General features: G+C 44.0%; 1 protein-coding gene across 1 annotated transcript in view; it reads right to left on the bottom strand.

Annotated features, from left to right (window-relative positions):
- Positions 1-1803: 1803 nt before the first annotated feature.
- Positions 1804-19992, bottom strand: part of B3GNTL1 (UDP-GlcNAc:betaGal beta-1,3-N-acetylglucosaminyltransferase-like 1) — a 109539-nt gene continuing 91350 nt past the window's right edge. Inside the window, exons 8-11 of the mRNA XM_010136692.1 lie at positions 17920-18055; positions 9043-9111; positions 7185-7259; positions 1804-1884 (exon numbers count right to left, since the gene is read on the bottom strand). Of these exons, the coding sequence (XP_010134994.1) occupies positions 1804-1884; positions 7185-7259; positions 9043-9111; positions 17920-18055 (361 nt within the window). The remainder of the gene's footprint in view (positions 1885-7184; positions 7260-9042; positions 9112-17919; positions 18056-19992) is intronic.

Below are 19992 nucleotides of genomic sequence, written 5' to 3'. Positions count from 1 at the left end.
GGAAGGCTTGGTCTGCTGGCCCCCTGGCAGAGCGGAGGGGCTGCGACGTACCCTTCTGAACGAAGGCAGAGATGCAGCTACCCACAGGACAGCAACACCACTTCCTTGTTCTCAGTGTTTGACGTCATTATCTGTAGCCACAAGATGGCAGTTTCTTGGCATAGTTCTGTCACAACTGACCTGGGGGGTGATGTCACCACTTCTCCCGCCCTGGATGGAGCCACTGGGCCTGTGCTCGCTGTACACCCCGGCGTTAAACCTGACATGCTGCATTAGCCTCTTCACGGGATTGTTTGTCAGAGGTAAGAATGGCACCGCACCGCTTCCTGACAATAAAACCTCCCTGAGTGTCAAGTATCACTGTGGCTCGGTCTGTCCTTCCCACGTCCCAGTCGAACAGCCAGTCCCCGTGTCCCGTCAGCTGCAGTCAAAGCCTCTCTTCCCAGCCCTTAGCACAACTCACTCCAGCAAATGCTTCGTGTGGTAGATGAGCTCTAGGGAACTGAGGCTTTGCTTCTTCCCCCTGGAGGAGAGAGGTGGATGCAGCAGCTGCTCGCAGCTGAGCCCGTTTCTCGGTGACTGTAAAGGGAAGGTTGTAACATGGACCATTAGTAAGACTCAGGTAAGGGGCAGACAAACACACAGACGCTGTGATTGATTAATTACACTTGTATGGGACAGTGCTAATTAAATACCTCTGTGGCAGCACTGCAAATGGAGCAGGGGCTGTGTGTAACCACAGATCTATGTACAGACAGGGGAGGAAAAGCTGAAAGGAAGGAAAAATTCAGGCAGAGGAGCTAAACCGAAGCCTGTTTCTCTGTGAGGTTCCTGCTACAAGCTGCGGCAGTCGTCTGCTGCAGGTGTTCAGTTCCACAACTCCACCCTGTCTTTCTCTTAACATTCTTTCTTGCTTTCTAAGGGGATAACTCTAGCTTTCATTAGTCGATACTTCTGAAGCCTGCTCGCAGCCTGGCCCGGCAGATGAAGTTCAGCGTCGCTCAGCGTTGCTCACCAACTGAACCGCACCGTGCCCAGGTCACACGCTGGGCAGCAGCTGGCTGTGGGGCTGCAGCACCTCGGGGGCTCCTCGTGGCAGAGCTGCTGAAGAAACTCTCCCAGCCCCACAGCCCTTGTGTTGTCACACTGTCACTACCATGGAAGTTTCTAGCACTTTCCTGAAGCTCCTGGTTTTGTGCAGTTACTCCTGTGGGTCCCTGCAGCAAGAAACACACGAGCTGTGGTGGCAAAGCTGCCTCGTTCAAAAAACCTGGGCCAGTCCAGTGGAAACCATGAGCCTCTGGCTGCCAGGTGCTGCTGCGGACACAACTGCACCCCTCAGCCAGTCCCGAGGCCGGGGAGGCTGCAGCCGAGTGGCCCTGTGCAGGGTTCACTGGGGCACGCAGCAGCTGCTGCTCCCAGTAGCAGGGAACAGGTCGGCTGCAGGGAGCAGCCGAGGGCGCTGCGCAGGGTTTGCCAGAAATCCTCTTCCCCCTGCCCGTGCGCACAGGGTCCGCTTGGTGCGTTTTCAAGGCTTCCCTGTGGCAACACGCCTCTTGGGAGCTTGCCACCTGTACTGGTGGTTATTTAAATCAGAAGTACAGTTTACCAGTCAAACCGCGTTCAGTAAACAAGCGATGCACAGTGGGGAAATGAGCAAGCAGCCTTACCCGTGGTGTCAGCAGGACCTCCCTTCAGAAGGGGGGACGCATCACAAAGATCGATTTAACGAAGCACAAATTACTAAAGCATTCCTACACCCAGAGGATAACGCCGCTTCGCTGTCACGCCGTACCTTGGCTTTTAGTTGAAGTGGTAATAATCCATCCCTTCCTTCAGGTTCAGCATGTTCAGGTTCATTTCAAATGCTCCACCTGTCAAATCCTGCGAGGGAAGACAAAGAGAGTTAGTTCAGCCAGACAAACTCATTTCGGGGAGAGGAGGTTTTGGTAATTTGGTTCTTCAGACCACAGAAGAAAGTCCCTCAACATAAATAAACGGGAGCTCAGGAGTGTTTCCGTTCAAAAATAAATTCTGTGTTGAAAACTGACTTAATGTTCAAATTAATACGGGGGGGCACCTCTTGGACAACTCCTGCTGCGGTGTGGCACACGAGGGCTGCACTAAGCACAGCGCTCAGCTCTCGGCACGTTTCATTTGCTAATTTCAGAGGCTGGACCAAGGGAACGAGTTTGACAAGACGGTGATTTTTGTCCTTTTGGAGCAAGGATTAGCCTGGCTGGTGAAACAAACCTTTCATCGAGCAATTGGAGTATTTTGCATAGTTCAAGGTGTTTCCTTTGAGCCCTGGTTATGTTATCTGACCAGGAGCCTGGCATGAGCTCCATGAGCGACTGAGCCAGGCCGTGATGTCGGTCAGAAAACACGCCAACTTCTGAGCATTTCCACTTCGGTCTTCCTGGAGTCCTCAGTTCTGCTGATCCTCAGAATGTCACAAAACCCAGTGAATTAAAGCTCGCAGTACTATAGGAGGCAAGCAAGGACGCTGCTGGTGGTGGTTCGGTTGTCCCAGAGCAGTAGTATCAAAGTTTTAACAATGCCAAATGTTTAGGACAGGAAGTTACGAAAAAAGAGTCCAAACGAAACTGGAATTAGAGGAGGTGGAACGCTGGGCTTTGGTAGACTAACTGGATTAAAAAAATTGCTCTGGGATCTTCAATGAACCCGAGTTGAGAAACTGAGGTTTCTGGACATCCAGCTTCCCAGCTCGCCTCGGCCCCCTCAGCTGAACTGCGTATAAACAGCTCACACTGTGCGGGTGTCCTTGGACTCCCTCCAGTGAAGGAACGCTGCCATCTCCATCAGCGGGGACTCTCATCGCACAACGAGCTGACCTGTCTCCTCTGAACCTCTGCATTGTTTCTGCTGCCTGAAAGTGTAGAGGAAAGGGAACCCCGCGGGTGTACGGGCCAGCCCTTGCCCAAAGCAGCACGCTGTGCCTCGAGAACACAGACTAGCTCCCCTTCCTCCTTTACGGTGCTCACCTACCTGCCCAGTTCCAGTTTCACTAGCAATGCCAAAAACTGCAAAGATGACATAATCTGATCCAGCACTTCAAAAAACCGTAACCACCAGTCATAAAATCCATAATTGAGCTCTGATGTTTACAAACCACAGAAAAAATATGAACAACAGCTAATAAATACAATTTGGAGAGGGCAGGAAGGGGCCCGTGGCACTCGGCTGGTTAAGCAAGGGCTCCACTTACCTACGGTAACCAACTTCTCATCTGAGTGATAAGGCCCTGACGATGAAAGTTGTTGAGTGGGTTTTTTGGGTTGGTTTTTGGGTTTGGTTTTTTTTTTTGCTTCTTGAAATCAAGAATCCTTGATGATAATTAATCCTTTGAAGGGCTGGGTCCTAGTTTCACAATTCTGTTAAGAACCCAAACTGTTGCTGGTCCATCTGCAAAAAACTTGCCACTCACGTCAGCAGGGAATTCTGCTCAGAAATGGAGGCCCTGATTACCCACCTTCAGCTGCACTCATGATTTCATAAACCAAAGATTTTGCCAGTCAGGACACAGGGTGAGAAACAGTTGCATTTTGTTTGCTGAAAAATCAACCTGCTCTAAAGAAGGGTTAAAAAAATAAAGAGCCGAGATGCTACATGAAGTGGGAGAGTTAAAACCAAATCTTTCATTCCCAGAGCACAAGCCTGAGGTGGCAGAACAAGGCAGGGTTTTACAATAACTGGTCTAACAGTAAATTTACTGAAAACTTTATACAATCAAACTAGTTTAATTACTGAGACAGAAAAATAAAAATCCCTTTCTTTCATTTCAAGCACTTGGAATGCCGGCCAGAGCCGGGCACAGTACAGCAGTTGGCGTTCACCTCAAAGCGGGAGCAAACACACCGTGCAGACCCGTAGGGGAAGTGGTGCTGCGGCTGCCACACAATTTTCACAAGCTAAAGCTACGATTTTATTCTCTTCAGCAACAACTTAACACACACACGCACACACACAGAAAGCAGAATTTTGGCTGCAGCCCTTTGTGAAGGCATTTCAAAATGTGAGCTGAGCAAAGATCCCACGGGATGACTGCTGCTTCCACATGATTTTGTACGGTAACAACGTAACGCCAGGGCTAGCGTGGAGGAACTGCCTGAAAAAACAAATAAGCCAACACTGCTCCAAGTACACAGCCGGCAGAGCCTTTCCGTGCAAACAACCCACTTCTTAATAAACAAATCTAACCTCCAAAACTACCCTCTTAGAGCTGCACAAAAACACGCAGGGTCTGTCCACATCCAAACTAAAACCAATCCCCTGGATGAGCAGCAAAAGGCGAGACATCAGGCCCCGGGACACTGCCTTCTGCAGAAGGATGGTGCACAGAACTGATGCTGGTCAATCATAAAAAGCTGAATTTGGAAGTCTGGGATGTTTAGGAGTTTATTAATGACTTTTGTTTATGGAATTGGCTAAGAGGATCCACAGCACATTCTGCCTTACATAAACTTGCAGCGGCTCCGTGCCGCGTGGAGCCGGGCGGCAGTTGCTGCGCTGACAGCTGTACAGCTGTCTGCACAAGAAGCGGCAGCTGCTCGGGGGGTTTCTGTGTTGGCTTGTTGCAGGACCTGAAACACGGAGCTGGGTAAAGCTACTTGTCCTAAACAGTCTGAGAACATGGGTCATCTGTCCCCTCTCAAACGCAGCAGTTTTGTTTTCCCCCCACAGCATGCACCAGGATAGCGCCCTTTCTGCAGAGGAATTTTAGGTCTCAAACACCATCTTTCACATCAGCCTGGGGCTTTAACTTGTACCAGCAACACTGCACAGTTTGACTGGATAAACCTGGGTGAACAACACCCGAGAGGCAGCACTAGCTATCACAAAAGAGACGACATGAGTATTTTGTGTACTTATCCCCTATTCCGCTTTCTCCTCTGCTCCCGCTGTCAGTGAGCGTGGAGGAAGGCGGCAGGCAGAAAAGGGGGTTAAAGGAAAGCCCGGGGGGAGTTCTGGTTCAGCTGCTCCGTCAGAAGGCAAGGCACACGCAGCCTACAGACACGGCAGAGGCTCCCCCTCAGCACCGCACTCGGCCTGCAAGGTATTAACAGACGAATGAAAATGTTCAGTTCTCTGCTCTTCCCAGCCCACTGCGAAGCCGTTCCCTTTAGCAGTCAGCTCCCGAAGCTTGAAAGCTGCTGCAGCAGAGACCTGAGCGTTTTAAACCACAGACATTTAACAAACGGTTCTGTTTCGCTAGAAGGCTACTTTCTGTGACAAAACTACTACTGAAAACTGTGGCCATTCCATCCACCACAACCTTGCAAGTCATGAGTGGGGTGTCACGGACTGACAGCCTCCGTGAAGACCCCCAGGAGTAAAAACATACAGCGAGTGCGACAGTGGCTGAAAGAGGCTGTAAAAGCCATCCCTTCAGCGCAGCTGTGGGCCCCAGTGGTAGGGAAAAGGAGGCTCCTGCAGACTCGGGTCTGGAGTGGGACTCGGAGCACTGCTACCTGCTTCCCGAGACCCTCCGGTTCCTTTTCTCTCTCTGGGTTTTACACTTCTGACACTTTGGTACAGAAACCTGTATCTGTTTATGGGTTTTCTCTCTTTCTTAGGTCACCCGTGGTTTCTCAGGTGATAACAGGGTATTAGGCCCCACTAACAGAAAATCTGGTTTCAGATCTTTATTATAAATTTGTTTGTCTAACCACCCGATTCTCTGTCCTCATAGTATTAAAATAATAATAATATGGCACCATGTCAGAGGTCTCTGGCGAGGTTCCTATGACTAACAGGTATCTGTGTATTTAAGATCTGTAGAAAGGTCAGCTCCATTACGGACTTTCACTGCCTTGTCCTGCAGGTTTACTCTCAGCATTGTTCTTGTCTGTTCGGCCCCGTGTTGTTCCCCCGGTGTACAGTGCTGCTGGCACACCGTGCACACCCACCTGCAGTTTCCTCTGCACTGTGGTGGTTTTGCCATCAGCTCTTAGAACACCAACGTCCACAGTAGCCAACTGTGCCATCCAGCCGTGAAGCAAGAGGGGTAAGGACGTAACTCACCTGCAGTTTCTGGCTACTGACTTTCTAAAATTCTCCTAAAAAATGAGCTGCCTCAGAAGTAGGTCAAATTGTATTTATTTCCAAAGAAAAAACTGCATGTTACTTCAACAATACCATGGCCTGTAGTGTTCTGTGATCAGCAGGTCAAAAATGTTCAGTGGCCAGGAGTGGAAAACTACAACAGCAGTCATGGACCAGGGGTGTCAGGCAAGATGTTGTACAATAGACCCATTGTAAGAGCTTCACAAATTAAATCAGCTTTACAACAGGTTGCACAGATGTTTTGTCTAGGGATTTCCACCCACCATTAAATGTAGTATGAAAAATTAAATTAGTTGTAATATTACTGTCTTATCCAAGAGTTTATCAACAGCAGCACATGATAATGCCCCAGGGTACTTTCAGTCTGGCTTTACAACTCACAGCTACGGTCTCAGAGCTGATGGTGCAGTCGGGAGTGCTAAGTCACACGCAGACTGTACCAGATGAGATGAGATTCAGCTAATCAGTCTTTGAACAGATCACATACAGCATCAGACTGTCAGTGTTGATACGTAGCTGCAGGTTTTAGTTACTGTTAGACTTTTGTAACTAGAATGTATCTGCTATTTTACTTCTGTATTATCCCACAGGCTTGGCTTTGCTATTTTAAATGTAACAGCAGAATATCTGCTGGTTATCATCATCTAGTTACGTTATTAGGTCAGATAAACCAGCTGAAATAAGAAAGTTACCACAGTCAGCACAGAAGATGCTTCAGAACCGGCAGTGCCACACAAAACAGCTTTTAAGGTTTGATTAAAAAAAAAAAAAAAAAAAAGCCTTTGCCACACATAGGGCTGCAAAATATTAGGAATAAAGGAAGACAGGTTGCTCCTGTACATGCTCGTTTGTGTATTTAATGTTGTTGGGCAGAAGTAGAACAGATCCAAGCTCCTTCACAGAACCTGCACCATTTAATACTCTTAATACCGCTGTTTGTAATCCCCGACATACTTGGCACAATCGTCTTGATAAAAAAGGCCATTCGACTGCATAAAAGCATCTGGGAAAAGCTACCTACAGAAAACAGACAATTCTTTTCCTAAGGAGCAAATACCGATTTTGCACATGCAGCTCAGGCTAAAGGTGGCACTCACCAGCTTCATGCAGATAATGAACGGTGGAGTCGCGTCTCTGAAGTGACATACAGGAATCCTTGGTTTTGGTCTCTCCTGTGGGAAAAAGCAGAGGCTTCAGTAGAGGCACACAGAGTTACCTGTTAGCTTAGATTAGGAGCTACTAAGCACTAAAAGGGGGAAAAATTATGCTGAGACCCCGTGCCAAACAGTCCAGCTGGTCACGCGACTGTGACTTTGCCAGTCGTTTCAATACCCCTTATTTTCTTACCACAATCATTCCATACAGTTGGGTTGCTTTGAGTGAAGTTACATGTTACACCAGATCGGAACTAAGCTTTCTGCTGTAAAAAGAATGTCTCGCTCCTCTCCTCCACAACTTCTTCCTCTCCTCCAAGCTCTACTTTCAGCCCTTTCCCAGACAATTACCTCTCCGATCTGAAGCTACACAGCTTTAATTAACCCATCCCATAAAAGAATACATGTTCTTTCTTTTTTTGGCAGATTATTTTTCTGCCCCTTTAGCGTGCTGCATCAGCTTACTGTGCCGTTAGAGAGAAGCATCAGAGCAGGCACAAGAGTGGATACAAGGGAGAATCCTTCCCCCTCAGTGGGAGCTCTGAAATGGCTTATGCCCAACAGGGGCTTCACCATGGATCCAAGCTGCAGAATCGTCCAAGGACTCTCAGCAGTTTGCAGTACACTCTTCCTTACGACTGATCTGAGAGGATGGGCATGTCTTAGGAAGACAAATGTACAGGATTGGCAACAATTACACTGACAGTAAGACTGCACTGGTAGGAAGCGAGTCCTCAGTACTCCGAGTCAACCCCCTGAACTCCGATGGCTTTCCTGCAGCTGAAAGCTCTCATTAGCTTCCAGTACAGAACTGATTTTGCAGTTTCTCTAGCCTAACCACAGGCTGTATCTGAGGAGGTGCCTCTCTTCTCCCTCTACCCCTCTCAGTCCTGCTCCCATCAGATACAAGGATCATGCAGCCTCAGGGTAATTGAATTCACAAGATAACTTGCAGGAAAACTTTTTATTTTGAGGGCTCCTTTTCTGCCAGATCAGCTAACTGGATCCAGCCACCCTCCAGCCACAGGACTGCTAGAACCACTGTAAACAAAGCAGCGGGGGCATGTGGTTGAGGCCAGTGAGCGAAGTCAGACCACCCCTGCAGTTAGACTGGTGAGGCTGTAAGGTCGACTGAGCTCTCAGAAGACTGTCCTCTCGGGATCTGAGCCAGTGCCCAGGGAAAACCAGAACTGTCTTTTCCCCAACTGTTGTAGGGATTGAATCTGGATGAACCTTTACTCCAGGTCTTGACCTAACTGCCATCATGAAATAAATACTGCAACAAGGCAATTTTTTTTTTCTATATGGTTTGGGTTTTGCCATCTAAATACCATGCTCCCTTGTCCAGGGAATAAAATCTTGCTGCCTACAATTCTAGGCTCCCAAGGAACCTATTAAACTTTTATTCAGACACAGTATGACTATAATATACAGACAGGTTACACTTAGTCACAGCAGCTTTCTTTATCTTAATAGATATTTGACTGTTATCCAGCATGAGACAAATTCTACTCCCACTTAAAAGAAAAGGCGGTGCCTGAAGGCTATGTGTTACCCCATCATCAGAATCCTTTCAATGTACATATATTTCCATCTTTCTAAACTGACTTCAGTGAGGTCCAGAGCTTTGGCTCCATAGTTCACACTCCAGTACCGGTCCCCAGCTGTCTGGTCTCCTGTCACAGCCTCCTTACCAAAGTGAGCTGCCATACAATATTTAAAATCAGTGACGTATTCTTTCATCATGTTTCCCAGAACACTTCCAGATCGCATAAAGAATATAAGAGTACTTATAACTAACCTCAGACTCTTCGTAAGTGTAGAATCCTTTTCTTATTTTCTTTTCATCAACATCACAAAATGCAGTCACCTGGCAAAAGAGGAGCAGAGCATTTCAGTACCATTCTTTACCACCCGCAGACATTTCACCTGTGGTGTATCTCTGTCAGAAATGCCACAGGCTTGTGACTGAATGCAGGAACAGGGCAATGCACCCTGGTCCTCCTGCAGAGCTTAACAATTTCTTGAATCTTTTCTGGGTGCACCTCAAGAACATGGGCAAACTTTGCAGTTGTCTATGAGCATGTTATGTTTTTACGAACCAAGAACAGGTGAAGTAAGCTACTGACTGCCTAAGAGAAAACATCTGTGAGAGAACGACTTCACCCTCAGAAAGATGCTGAGTAAACAAACATCAGGGGCTGGCTGCCTCATTCTGGCACTTCCACGAAATGCCCAAGATTAGACAACACAAACCTTCCTCTCTCTGTCCACCCCAATAGCTGCCCACCCAGATAGCTGGGTATAGCTGTGCTGCACTACTGCTGCGGATGCTCTGCTCATACCAGCCACGATTCTAGGTCATAACGCACCAAGTTTGGGAATTCCTATGGTTTTGGACTTTGTATTTTTCATCTGAAAGTTCAGCAGATTTGGTGTTTAAACACATAATTATTGCTTCATTTTGGTCGTTCCTACTGTATTATGGCAGCATTATTTGCAGCCTTAGCTGCCAAACATTTCAGATGTTTTCTTATTTGCATTCCTCAAATATGCAGGCAGAATAAATGCCTGCAATCCAAAACACACAGTGGCCTCATTTTTGAGCCATTAGATCGCCAGTAACATTTTGGAAGACTTTTTAAAATAAAGATAGCCGTGTTTTCCTCTGACTTCCACTGGATCTATTCACATTATCTACACAGAACTCTTACACTGAAGCAGAACAGTTCAGATAGTTAAGGTCTTGCAGAAATCAATTTTTCTGGTGAAAGCTGGATAGCAGTTTTCCTGTCTTTTTAATTGTTGCATTAAAATTGATTAACAACACTTACTGCTGAGAAAATCTGAAAAGCCAAACAGCTGTTTGTTAATTTATTAAGCTAGAGAAGGCTGCAAAAGGCTGGCTGGCTCTCTGCATCTACAGATCTCTCACACATTTTCCTCCTGTGATTATGATGGTTTTCTTTTACCTAAAGCGACCTCATTCTGTTTGTGTTGAGGAGAACGCTGACACAAGAGCACTGGTGTTACAATGCTGAGCGGTTGCATTCTTTATTGCTGCTACGCTCCCGACACAGAGTGCCACCTCTGCAGCCCACAGGCAAAACCGCAGAGGAACACAACAGGGTCACCTGTGTTTTCAGGCAACGGCCCGAAAGAGCTGCATTCTCTTGCAACATAAAAGGTGTTTCTACAGAGATGCTTCCACTACGCCATGCAACGGAACAGGTTTCTATCCAAATCCTTAAATACCATAATACCAGTTCTTTGATTAAACATGAATGGAAAGAAAATGCAAGCGAAAATATCAAGGGACTACAAATACGGCTGAACGCCACCACCACCATACAAACTCTGTGTGGAAAACAGAGCTGATGAACTGGAGGGGGTGGGCAAGGAGAGTCTTTGGAACCACTCAGAGGTAGACGTTCATACCAGGAGAGCAGGTTGCTTGATAAACAGGCACCAAGAGAAATGAAGAAGAGAACTTTAAGGAAACATTACATCTTCTCTTTGGAGCTGTACGACTAAAGGAACCACATTACAGGCCAGCAGACCCAGGCTTTCCTTTGGATAATCCTGAGGCAGGGATCACTCTAAGGACACTTTCCCTTGTTTCAGGCATGTAATGGAAATAGAAATGAGGAAACTCAGGGCAGTACTAAGAAGTTGCTAGGCATTGTACAAGGACTTTGTGGCTGATGCAAGCTGGGTTAGACAGTAGCAAATACAAGCAACTCCTTCAAGCACCAAGACCAAGAACCAGGATCTTTCTTTCTTCTCTTGAACACAAGTTAATAGATCTCACATCCCTGGCCCTATTTCCATGCCCACTGCAATGCTTTATTGTAGTTGAAAAATCAGATGGTGTGGACTGGGCACAGTGAACTATATCTCAAGATTTCCTCTACCCATCTCACCCATCTCTACACACACACACACACACACACACACACACACACACACACGTGTGTGTATGTACATATGCAGGGAAGCAAGTCGAAGCCACTATGGAAAGAAAGTTATTTAGCTGTATACTTTGGATTCTGTGTTAACCACCTTTAAAATTCCCCAATATTCTGCAAATCTCAGTTTCACTGCTAACGTTTTACTGCCCTAGCAGCTGTGATCATTATAAATAAAATTTAGCAGGCTATGTCTTCAACGCCAACCCAAAAGACTTCTGGCAATAAATACAGTGCAACACATTGACTTATCTTCCAATAATTGAAGCTATTTTTTCAGTTGCTTAAACTCCTATAGATTTTAAATATATACGCGTCTGTGTCAGTAACTAATTCAGCTCTAAGATCCGTGCTGGAAAGCATCACGCTGTTCAGCTTCAGCACGTTCTAAAGCAGGTAACAGAGACCTCTGCCTACTGCACAGATTTCTTCTTAACATGATCAGTGTCGGAGAACCAGAGACAGCTCCTGTACCACTAGGTTACCGATAACCATAACACTTCCTCTCACCCTGCGCCATAACTCACCCTTCCACGTGGAGGCCCATCTGCAGACTACCCTTCCCATACTAACCCCCATCCCCAGGTGATCCAGAACACAAAACTCCTGCTGACAGCAGCTGGGGTCAAAAACACTTGACAGGCAAGTCTGTGGCAACTTTCCCTTAGAAGATGTGAAAGGACTGTAACCCTTTTTTGAGTTCCCACTAAGGTATCTCCGTGTATCATTTTGAATGGTCTCAGAGAGCTTAAATCTGATATTTACAGTATTATAAAACAGGACAGACTTGAACAGGCAATTTCTCTGCCAGGCTGTACACCATTTGGGTGGCCAAAATGTAAGTCAATTAAATTTTGACACATGCTATTTATTTTCCAATTAAAGATAATCTTTGTTTGGAATGCAAATACAGGACTTAACACTCAGTTCTTTATCCTATAAAGAGAACTCAAGGCATCAGGCTTATATGAGCAATTTAATTTCTACTATTAGGATAAACCCAGAGTTAGCTATTTATCTTCCTGCATTAATGGGCTTCTTTCTTCTATCTTTTATGAATACCATCTACCATACACAAACTACTGTGTCCCAGGGCGGGACCTATAATCATAAAGTCATAAAGCGGACTAGAGTTGGGTTTTTTCCCCTCCTTCTACTAAAATGGCTCTTTTGCAATGCCTCCGACAATACAACACCACTGAAGCTTCCAGAGTCCTCAGATCACGGTTCAGTTTTAAGAAAATATATAAACAAATACATGTTTTTGTTTTGAAACACCACTTGCATGAAAATCAGCACACTTCCAAAACAAAGAAAAAAGCCTTCTATTTCTCTCAGCTAAAAATCGGGAGACAGTAGCCACATATCTGTTATATACAAGCTACATAATTACTGTAAGTAATTTTTACAAATAAGGACTGCAACACACAACAACAACAGTGTAAAGGAAAAAGGAGAAAGTGTTTTCTCCCACATAAGAGAAAGTTTATATGGCTCAAAAGATATTTACAGGAAAAAGAAAGAAAATCAAATCTCTGCAGGGGAAGACACGTTTGAGGAAGATAAAAGCGCTTCTCTGGCTGGTTCTTTTTCATAAACAGAGCAGCTGCAGGAACAGACACGCAGGCTGGGACTATCAGACCTCCCTGTGGTAAAGGGAGATTAATGGGCAGCAGATTAATCCTACTCCAAACGCACAACCCAAGCAGTCAGCAGGAGAGGGCCTGGGGTACCGCTGTAATTACCGAGCTGTCAGAGCTGTGCTGCTGTTACACAGGATTTAATAGTTTGTATCATACTTATCAGCCTTGTTGGCTACTGCAGGGATGTTTCCTTACACTTCCCATTCCACTCACATTTCCTCATGGCAAAACTGAAAGATCAGCCTGGTAATGTCCTTGTACAGTGAATGATCTTTGCGGGATTTTATCCCCTCATTTTCACCTGGTCTGCTTTAGGTCTGCAACGATTACTTACAGAAGGCAACAAAACAGACAAAAAAAAAAAAAAGAACAACCCTTTTGAGAGTCACCTGCACATTGCCTCCTCTCCATCCTCATTACATCAATTGGTCTAATAAAATTCATCTTTAAAGAAGACAATCTGCAAAATGCCCACACAGTCCTATATGAGCAGAGTGTCCCCACTGCATTCTCTCCGTATCTCATGCAACCCTTCACTCATCTTAAACTTCTAGTGACTCTGTTATTTTTATAATTCTTGCATTCAGACTTATGTTCAGCCTCAGAAGCATGTTACTATACATCTCCGCAAAATTAAATCGATTTTGGCCATTCATGTCAAAACAAAGTAACCGACAGCATTATAATGCAAGTTTAAATAGATATAGTGAATAACAAACAGAGTGAGAGACACGCAGAGGCATAACCGTCCTCCAGTACACCACAAGTGGAACCACGAAACTAGCAGACAACTCTCCATCGCAATCGGAGTGATGTTCGGTATCAAGGTGCTGCTTTCATTCCACCTTGTTAGCGCTACGGCCACAACAAAAGCTGTGGCTATCTTTAAATTCCAAGCGTGCCTTTTTTAACCCCATTTAAAGGCGCTATTCCACTGAAGACAGCAGCATCTCCCCTCTTTGCACATACACGTAACAAAGATGCTCAAGAGAATTTTAATACCAGAGTGCTACTAATTAGCTGATGCCTATTTTGTCCTTTCCCCTCCTTTTCTGTCAGCTCCTGGAGCCCTGTTTTCAGCTATCGGAAATGACACAAAATGTGAATGCTGAAGTTCTCTTTTTAGCTGAAGTTTGATGGAGAATAAAAGAGCAGACAAGACAGCCGAGAAACCCTCCAGGCATATGTAGCATCCCAAAAAACATTTGGTTTCCATCTTCAGCTGCAAATTATAGACAAGACGGATGTGTTTAAAACAAAAAAAGGTCTGTTCGACTTCATTCTTGCAGAAATGCTAATACTGAACCACTGTCAACTGCATGAATCAAGAAGGGGACAGCCAGGAAACAGAATTTCCCTAAGAATACTGACATCCTGGTAATTAATTCATAAAAAGATCTACTAGTTGAATAATTTTTTTCTTGTATTGCTGTTTAGCAAAAATACTGAGCCTTGGACTTTTGCCTGAACTCTTTGGAGACAAAGCATTATTTTAACATTCACCATACAGATGTCTGAAGGAAGAGTGTTGCTTAGGTGTCCTTTTCTCTTTTAACACAGCCATAATTCACATTCAGACTGGTTTCCAAACAGACTAAAGTAATCACTTGTTAGTGAGTATGAACATACACAGACTGCTGCTTCCCCGAACAGCCAAATTTTTGTTTTCTAATAAACAATGCTGCTCAACATGCAAGATATTTATACTTCACCTAGTCAGTGTGAGAAATACAACTGTGCTTTGTTCGTCAGGTTATCAAATAGCAGAAACATTCTTTTTTGAAAGATGTTTTCTTACATGCCCTAAGCTTGACAGTTCAAACTAATTAATTCTCTCCCGAAGATTTATTAGAGGGTTTTTTTATAATTACAAAATAATACAAGTTGGATGTAATAGGCTGAGTGGGGGATGGTGGTATATTATTTATTCTAGTAGTATGTGTTCCAAATTTTCTACAGGTACTTTGTGCCAATTTAGAAAAAAAACTCTGCTGCGACTCCACATTCCAACAGAAATCGGTCTTATTTTTATCTTCAGTGAAACTCTGAATCTCAGTAAAAGGATGCAGCAACAGTGAAACTGAACACAGGGCACATTTTCAAGAGTCTAAATGGACTTAAACTATACAACTGAAATTAAATCTAGACAGCTAAATTATGCAGCTTATTTTGGCAATTTAACCCTATTTCAAAGGGCATTAGACCTTTAAGATCACATTGTTTTACACAACTGGACCTTCAGAGGAGAAAAAGGTAATTGTAGTTACATAATGCATCATATTTTGCCTTTGGGAATGGTATTTTTAAAGTGTCTATTTTAGATAATTGATGAAATCATATCCCAGGGCCTCCATTTACAAGACAACCTTCGATTCTACTTGTAGATTCAAAATGATACTGCATCGCTAGTGTTCTCCTAATTAACAGAATATAGGAAAGCTTCAATCTTCTTAAGGTAGTATTTAAAGGGTGAGACAGGAAAACTATTTTCTTGTTTTTAGAACTGGAAAGGATGAAGCAACTATTTACAACCTTTGTTCATATGGGATTTTAGAGTCTCTGGCAAAAGTTGTAGTAGATTAGTCACAAAATACCTGAGGGATGTTTGAGGAAAAGTAGAACATGAGTTTAACTCGCCTCCTTTACTGTTATTAACTTAGAATAAAAAGTCCCACAAATTACCAACTGCAAATTTTATGAATTTATTTCCTGGAACTCCAGCAGCATAATCCTTTGATTAGCACTTGGAGAAGTGAGATGCTTTAACTACAGCCTCTTGCCAATGATTTACTGTGAAACATGAAGGTATCGTTTAAACTTCAGTTCTGACTAAGATGCACAGACTTGGGATCTGACTTTTGGAGAAGCTAGGAAGGTCCAACGTCAATCGTAATGAGCCTGAACAACTCCATAAAACTAGTGCTTTAAAACCTACGGGTAACACTAATTTCATCAGAAATTAGCTGTCTAAAAGCTAGGCCTCTGCTCTCACTTCGCATGACACAACACAGCTTTTGAGGTTCTTTATCTTCAGAGAACATGGCAGACAGCGCATAAAGTTTGATTACTCTATGTAAGGTGTTAAGGATCAGACTGTGACTGCATTTTAGCAGTAGTTTCCTGTGGTACATTTGCAAAATGAGTCATACTTGGCCCATGCAATTGCCTCTGGCATGTAAGCTTGCTGATGTGCCTGGTATAGTATCCGGTAACTAACAGGTTAATGCCCAATGCAATATTTCAGTATTAGACTAAAGCATACTGGAATATGTGCAATTGTAGCCTTGACAGAAGCAAAATAGTATCATGGCGTGCACCACTGCCAAAGCAAACGTTATGTAAAGGTCAGCTGGAACGAACGTCACAACGCAGTTAATTAGAACCACACTGCCAGTGCAGCGGAGAGCGAGGGCTGCTCCTTGCTGAAGAGGAAGCTTGGGTTCCTTGGCAGAAAAATGGCAAAACCCAACCAGTATTAAGTTTCTCTTGCCCTTTTTATCATCTCTGCAGCAACATCTTGAAATTATCATTGTGCTTGCGGAAAAGGATGTGAAGTCCTGAATGAGTCACCTACAGATGTGGATGGCAAATGTAACCCAAAAGTGGGAAGGTGTTAAATCTTAACACTGACCTCCTCCGCTTTGGCTGGGCACAAAAAAAGGTAGAAAACCAAACAAAGCCAAAACCCCCAGCACATAAGACAGTGAGACACTGCTATAAAAGCACTACAAAAATCTACCAGACAAGCTGTTATCGCTTCTCTTGGGACTCCTCTTTCTAATTCTCATCATTTTGCAGACAAAAAAGTCCAATGGTTGCTAGGAATTTTGTGGAATTCACAAAGTGCTCTGCAAAACAGTAAGGAAGGAGAACATTTCATAACCCCCCAAGTCATGTGCACACTGTGCTCATGACCAAGATAACTCGATACATTTAATGAACAGTTCTGAACTCTGAATGAGGTAACCGACTGGAGCCCCACAGCATCTCATCACCTTTCTTCACACAGTTCACGCACTGCAGCGTGACGGCAGTGACAGAGGGATGGCACTGGAATACCAAGTAGGGAATTCAGGTTCAGTTCTTGTGTTGTGCATTCACTTGTGTTGTGTATGAGTGTCTCCCACATCTACTCAGTAATTTCAGCTACGGGGTATACAAATGTCTTCTGTTTTGTTTGTATGTGTGTGGTCTGAGGGCCACAACATTAATCAAGTCTCTCTATATTTGTCATTTTGTCTTCCCATCCATATTTTTAAGAAAAGAAAACACATTCGGTAATAAAATGAACATTCTGCGGCTTTTCATAAGAAACAGCCATTTGACATTAGCCTTAAAGCCTTTATCTAATAAAAAGTTGGTACACAAAAGAAAATGCTATAAAAACCAGATAGTTAAACTCAGACAAATCTCTCCTGAGAAATATCTGCCATTGCCAAACAGAAGAAACCTCCACATTTTCAACTGATTGCAAATTGAGTTAGACAGTCATGTATGCTGGTTTCTAGTTTCCTGTTCGCCCCACACTCTGCCTCTATTTTTAAACAGTTGAGCTTTTCAAAAAGGACTTACTGTACAACTGCTCCTCATCATAAAACCGGGCTGATCAGCATCCAGCAGGGACCTGTCCAGCATCCCCTTAGGAACCGGGCAAATATTATACATGTATGGATAATCCTGGACAAGGTAGTTTAGTACTACACCACCCAAATCAGGAGTTACTCCACTCACCCTGGGTACCTGGCTACTCCACGGTCAGTTACAGGGCAGCAGCCCACAAGCAGTTACATAGTATGTCTAACCCATTAGTGTGCTTAGACACCAGCAAGCAGGAACGCGGGTGCTTCTGTTGCACTACATACACACTGAAGGCTCTGAATAGTAATACAGCATTTTAAAAGAAAAAATACGTTATGCAGAATATTGAGAATTTCCTCAATTCATATTAATCATCAAGTAGTACTTTGAGGAAAAAAAAATCTTACAAGAATTTTGCTCTACTACATTAGAAGCAGCAAGGAGGAGTATGAAAGAGAATACAGATGTTACCCACTCTTCCTGGCTCACCTTTTTCCGATTAGCTGGTGACAGGCTTCTGTAGAGCTTCTTGCCTTGCTTGCCAGCATTCCAAATGGTGAACGATGTCCAGGAGCTCAGGACTCTGTCTTCAAGAAACTGGACTCGGTAATCCCAAATGGTTCCCCTGGAGAGTTAGAAAGATTTTGATCCCTAAAATTTCTAGCATTATTATATGCCTATATGCGTTTGTACATACTTACATACACATAAACCTGACCACACTGATTCACACGTGATACAAAAAAAAAAAAAAAATCACACCAAAGCATCACACTAGAAATTTCTGAGGGAAATGTAAACTGTTGCTAGGAAAAAAAAAAAAAAAGAAATTCTGTGGAAGTTTTCAGACAAAAATCCTTAGGATAGATTTGAAGCTGTTGCTAAACCACTATTATTTGCAAGAACAGAAATTCAAAGAGCGAAAAAAAAATTCAATACCAACAATTCCAACTGCCCCCCAGCACCCTGTTTGCCCATACCCATAACTCAGCGGATGAACTCTCTCCCTTCCACTCCACAACCCTGCAGTGCACACAGGCAGACTATCCCCTAAATCCCCGATGGCCTCTTCACGTTTCATCTGCCCACGTGCTCTTTCTCCTTTGCCAATGCGAAGTTGAAATCTCACAAATTCAGTGCCCCAACAGACCCAAATATTCAGCCCAGTACTACAATGGAAGTGCAGTTACGTTGTGGTATTCGGCTCAGGTCTTCCCCAAGTCAGTGCTCAAAGCTGCGGACACCCGCACAGCAACAGATAATCACTGAACCGCAAACCCCACCCAACACAGAAACTACCATCTGTTACACACGATTCGCGCTCCGAAATGTGCACGCACACGAGCAATCCGATTTTAAGAGTTCCATAGTATTCAGCAGCAACAGGAATGTGACTCTGCCTTTTTTTAAAGATCACTTTTATAAGAAATAGCGTTTCTAGAAAAAAAGAGCAGTGGAAATGTTTTCTTTTTTTTTTTTTTTTTTTTTTGTTGGGGGTTTTGGGTTTTTTTTTTTTTTTTTTTTTTGGTTGTTTGGTGGGTTTTTGGTTTTTTTTTTTTTTTTTTTTTTTTGAAAGAAGTGGTATGCCTCATAAAACTTAAACCAGGCTTTAGGAAACAGCCAGCTGACAGACGTCTGTGTCCAATTACACCTCTGTGTCTTCATGTTGTACTAAGTTCCACAACATAATTTAGGCCAAGTGGTTGAGGTAAACAACTGTGAGACTAATAGCAATGACCCGCCAGGCTTTGGAACCAGTGACAAGGGGACACCTAACATCCTCTGATACTGAAGACCCTCTGAGATCTTCAACAAGCTCAAGACAGGTTCTTTGAAAGAGACCTTGGGAAAGAGAAGGCAGCTTCAAAGCAAGCTTTTTGTTCATGGACCGTTCCTCCCAACTGTCAAATTCACTTTGACAACTACAACCTTTTTGTGGGCATGTATGCGTGTGTGTGCACATTTCCTACTCCCTTCAATCAAGCAGCTTTTAAACAGCAATTCCCACCTTCTAATGTAATATTAAATAAATTAAATAAACAAAATAAACCAAAATAGGCCCTGTAACAGACAGAAATTTACTGTTCCAAATTATTCTTCTGAAGTACCACTGAGGTACCAGTATAACATTAGAGGTTATTGAGGTTAATAGGTGTCCTAATTTGTTCCCAACAGTTTGTTAGCAAACCCTTGTACTATTTTAATGAGAGGAATTTTGTAGTTTTAATTGTGCTGTTCCTTCACAGCCCCGAGTTATACGCAGCCCTCACAGTACTAAGACCAGGGATTCTTGCTGGGATTACCAGTTAGCTCCAGAGCCCGCTTCACTTCAGCAGGCGATTTTTGAGCGCAGCCAAATCCTGCTTAGCACTTCATCATTGATTGTGGTGCACTAACTTGGAAAGAACTTCACACACAAATAAGCGTACCCAAGAAGGACAGTTACTCCATATAAAATTTCCACACCGTTTCAAGAGCTATGGCCATGCACCAGCACTTCAACTAATGGAGAAAACAACTTTGGATTTGATTGCAGATCTCTGCTAATACAACCACAAGCTG

The sequence above is a fragment of the Buceros rhinoceros genome, unplaced genomic scaffold (genome assembly GCF_000710305.1).
Source record: "Buceros rhinoceros silvestris isolate BGI_N320 unplaced genomic scaffold, ASM71030v1 scaffold7325, whole genome shotgun sequence".
Classification (NCBI taxonomy): domain Eukaryota; kingdom Metazoa; phylum Chordata; class Aves; order Bucerotiformes; family Bucerotidae; genus Buceros; species Buceros rhinoceros.
This window is presented reverse-complemented; position numbering and strand designations above follow the sequence as displayed.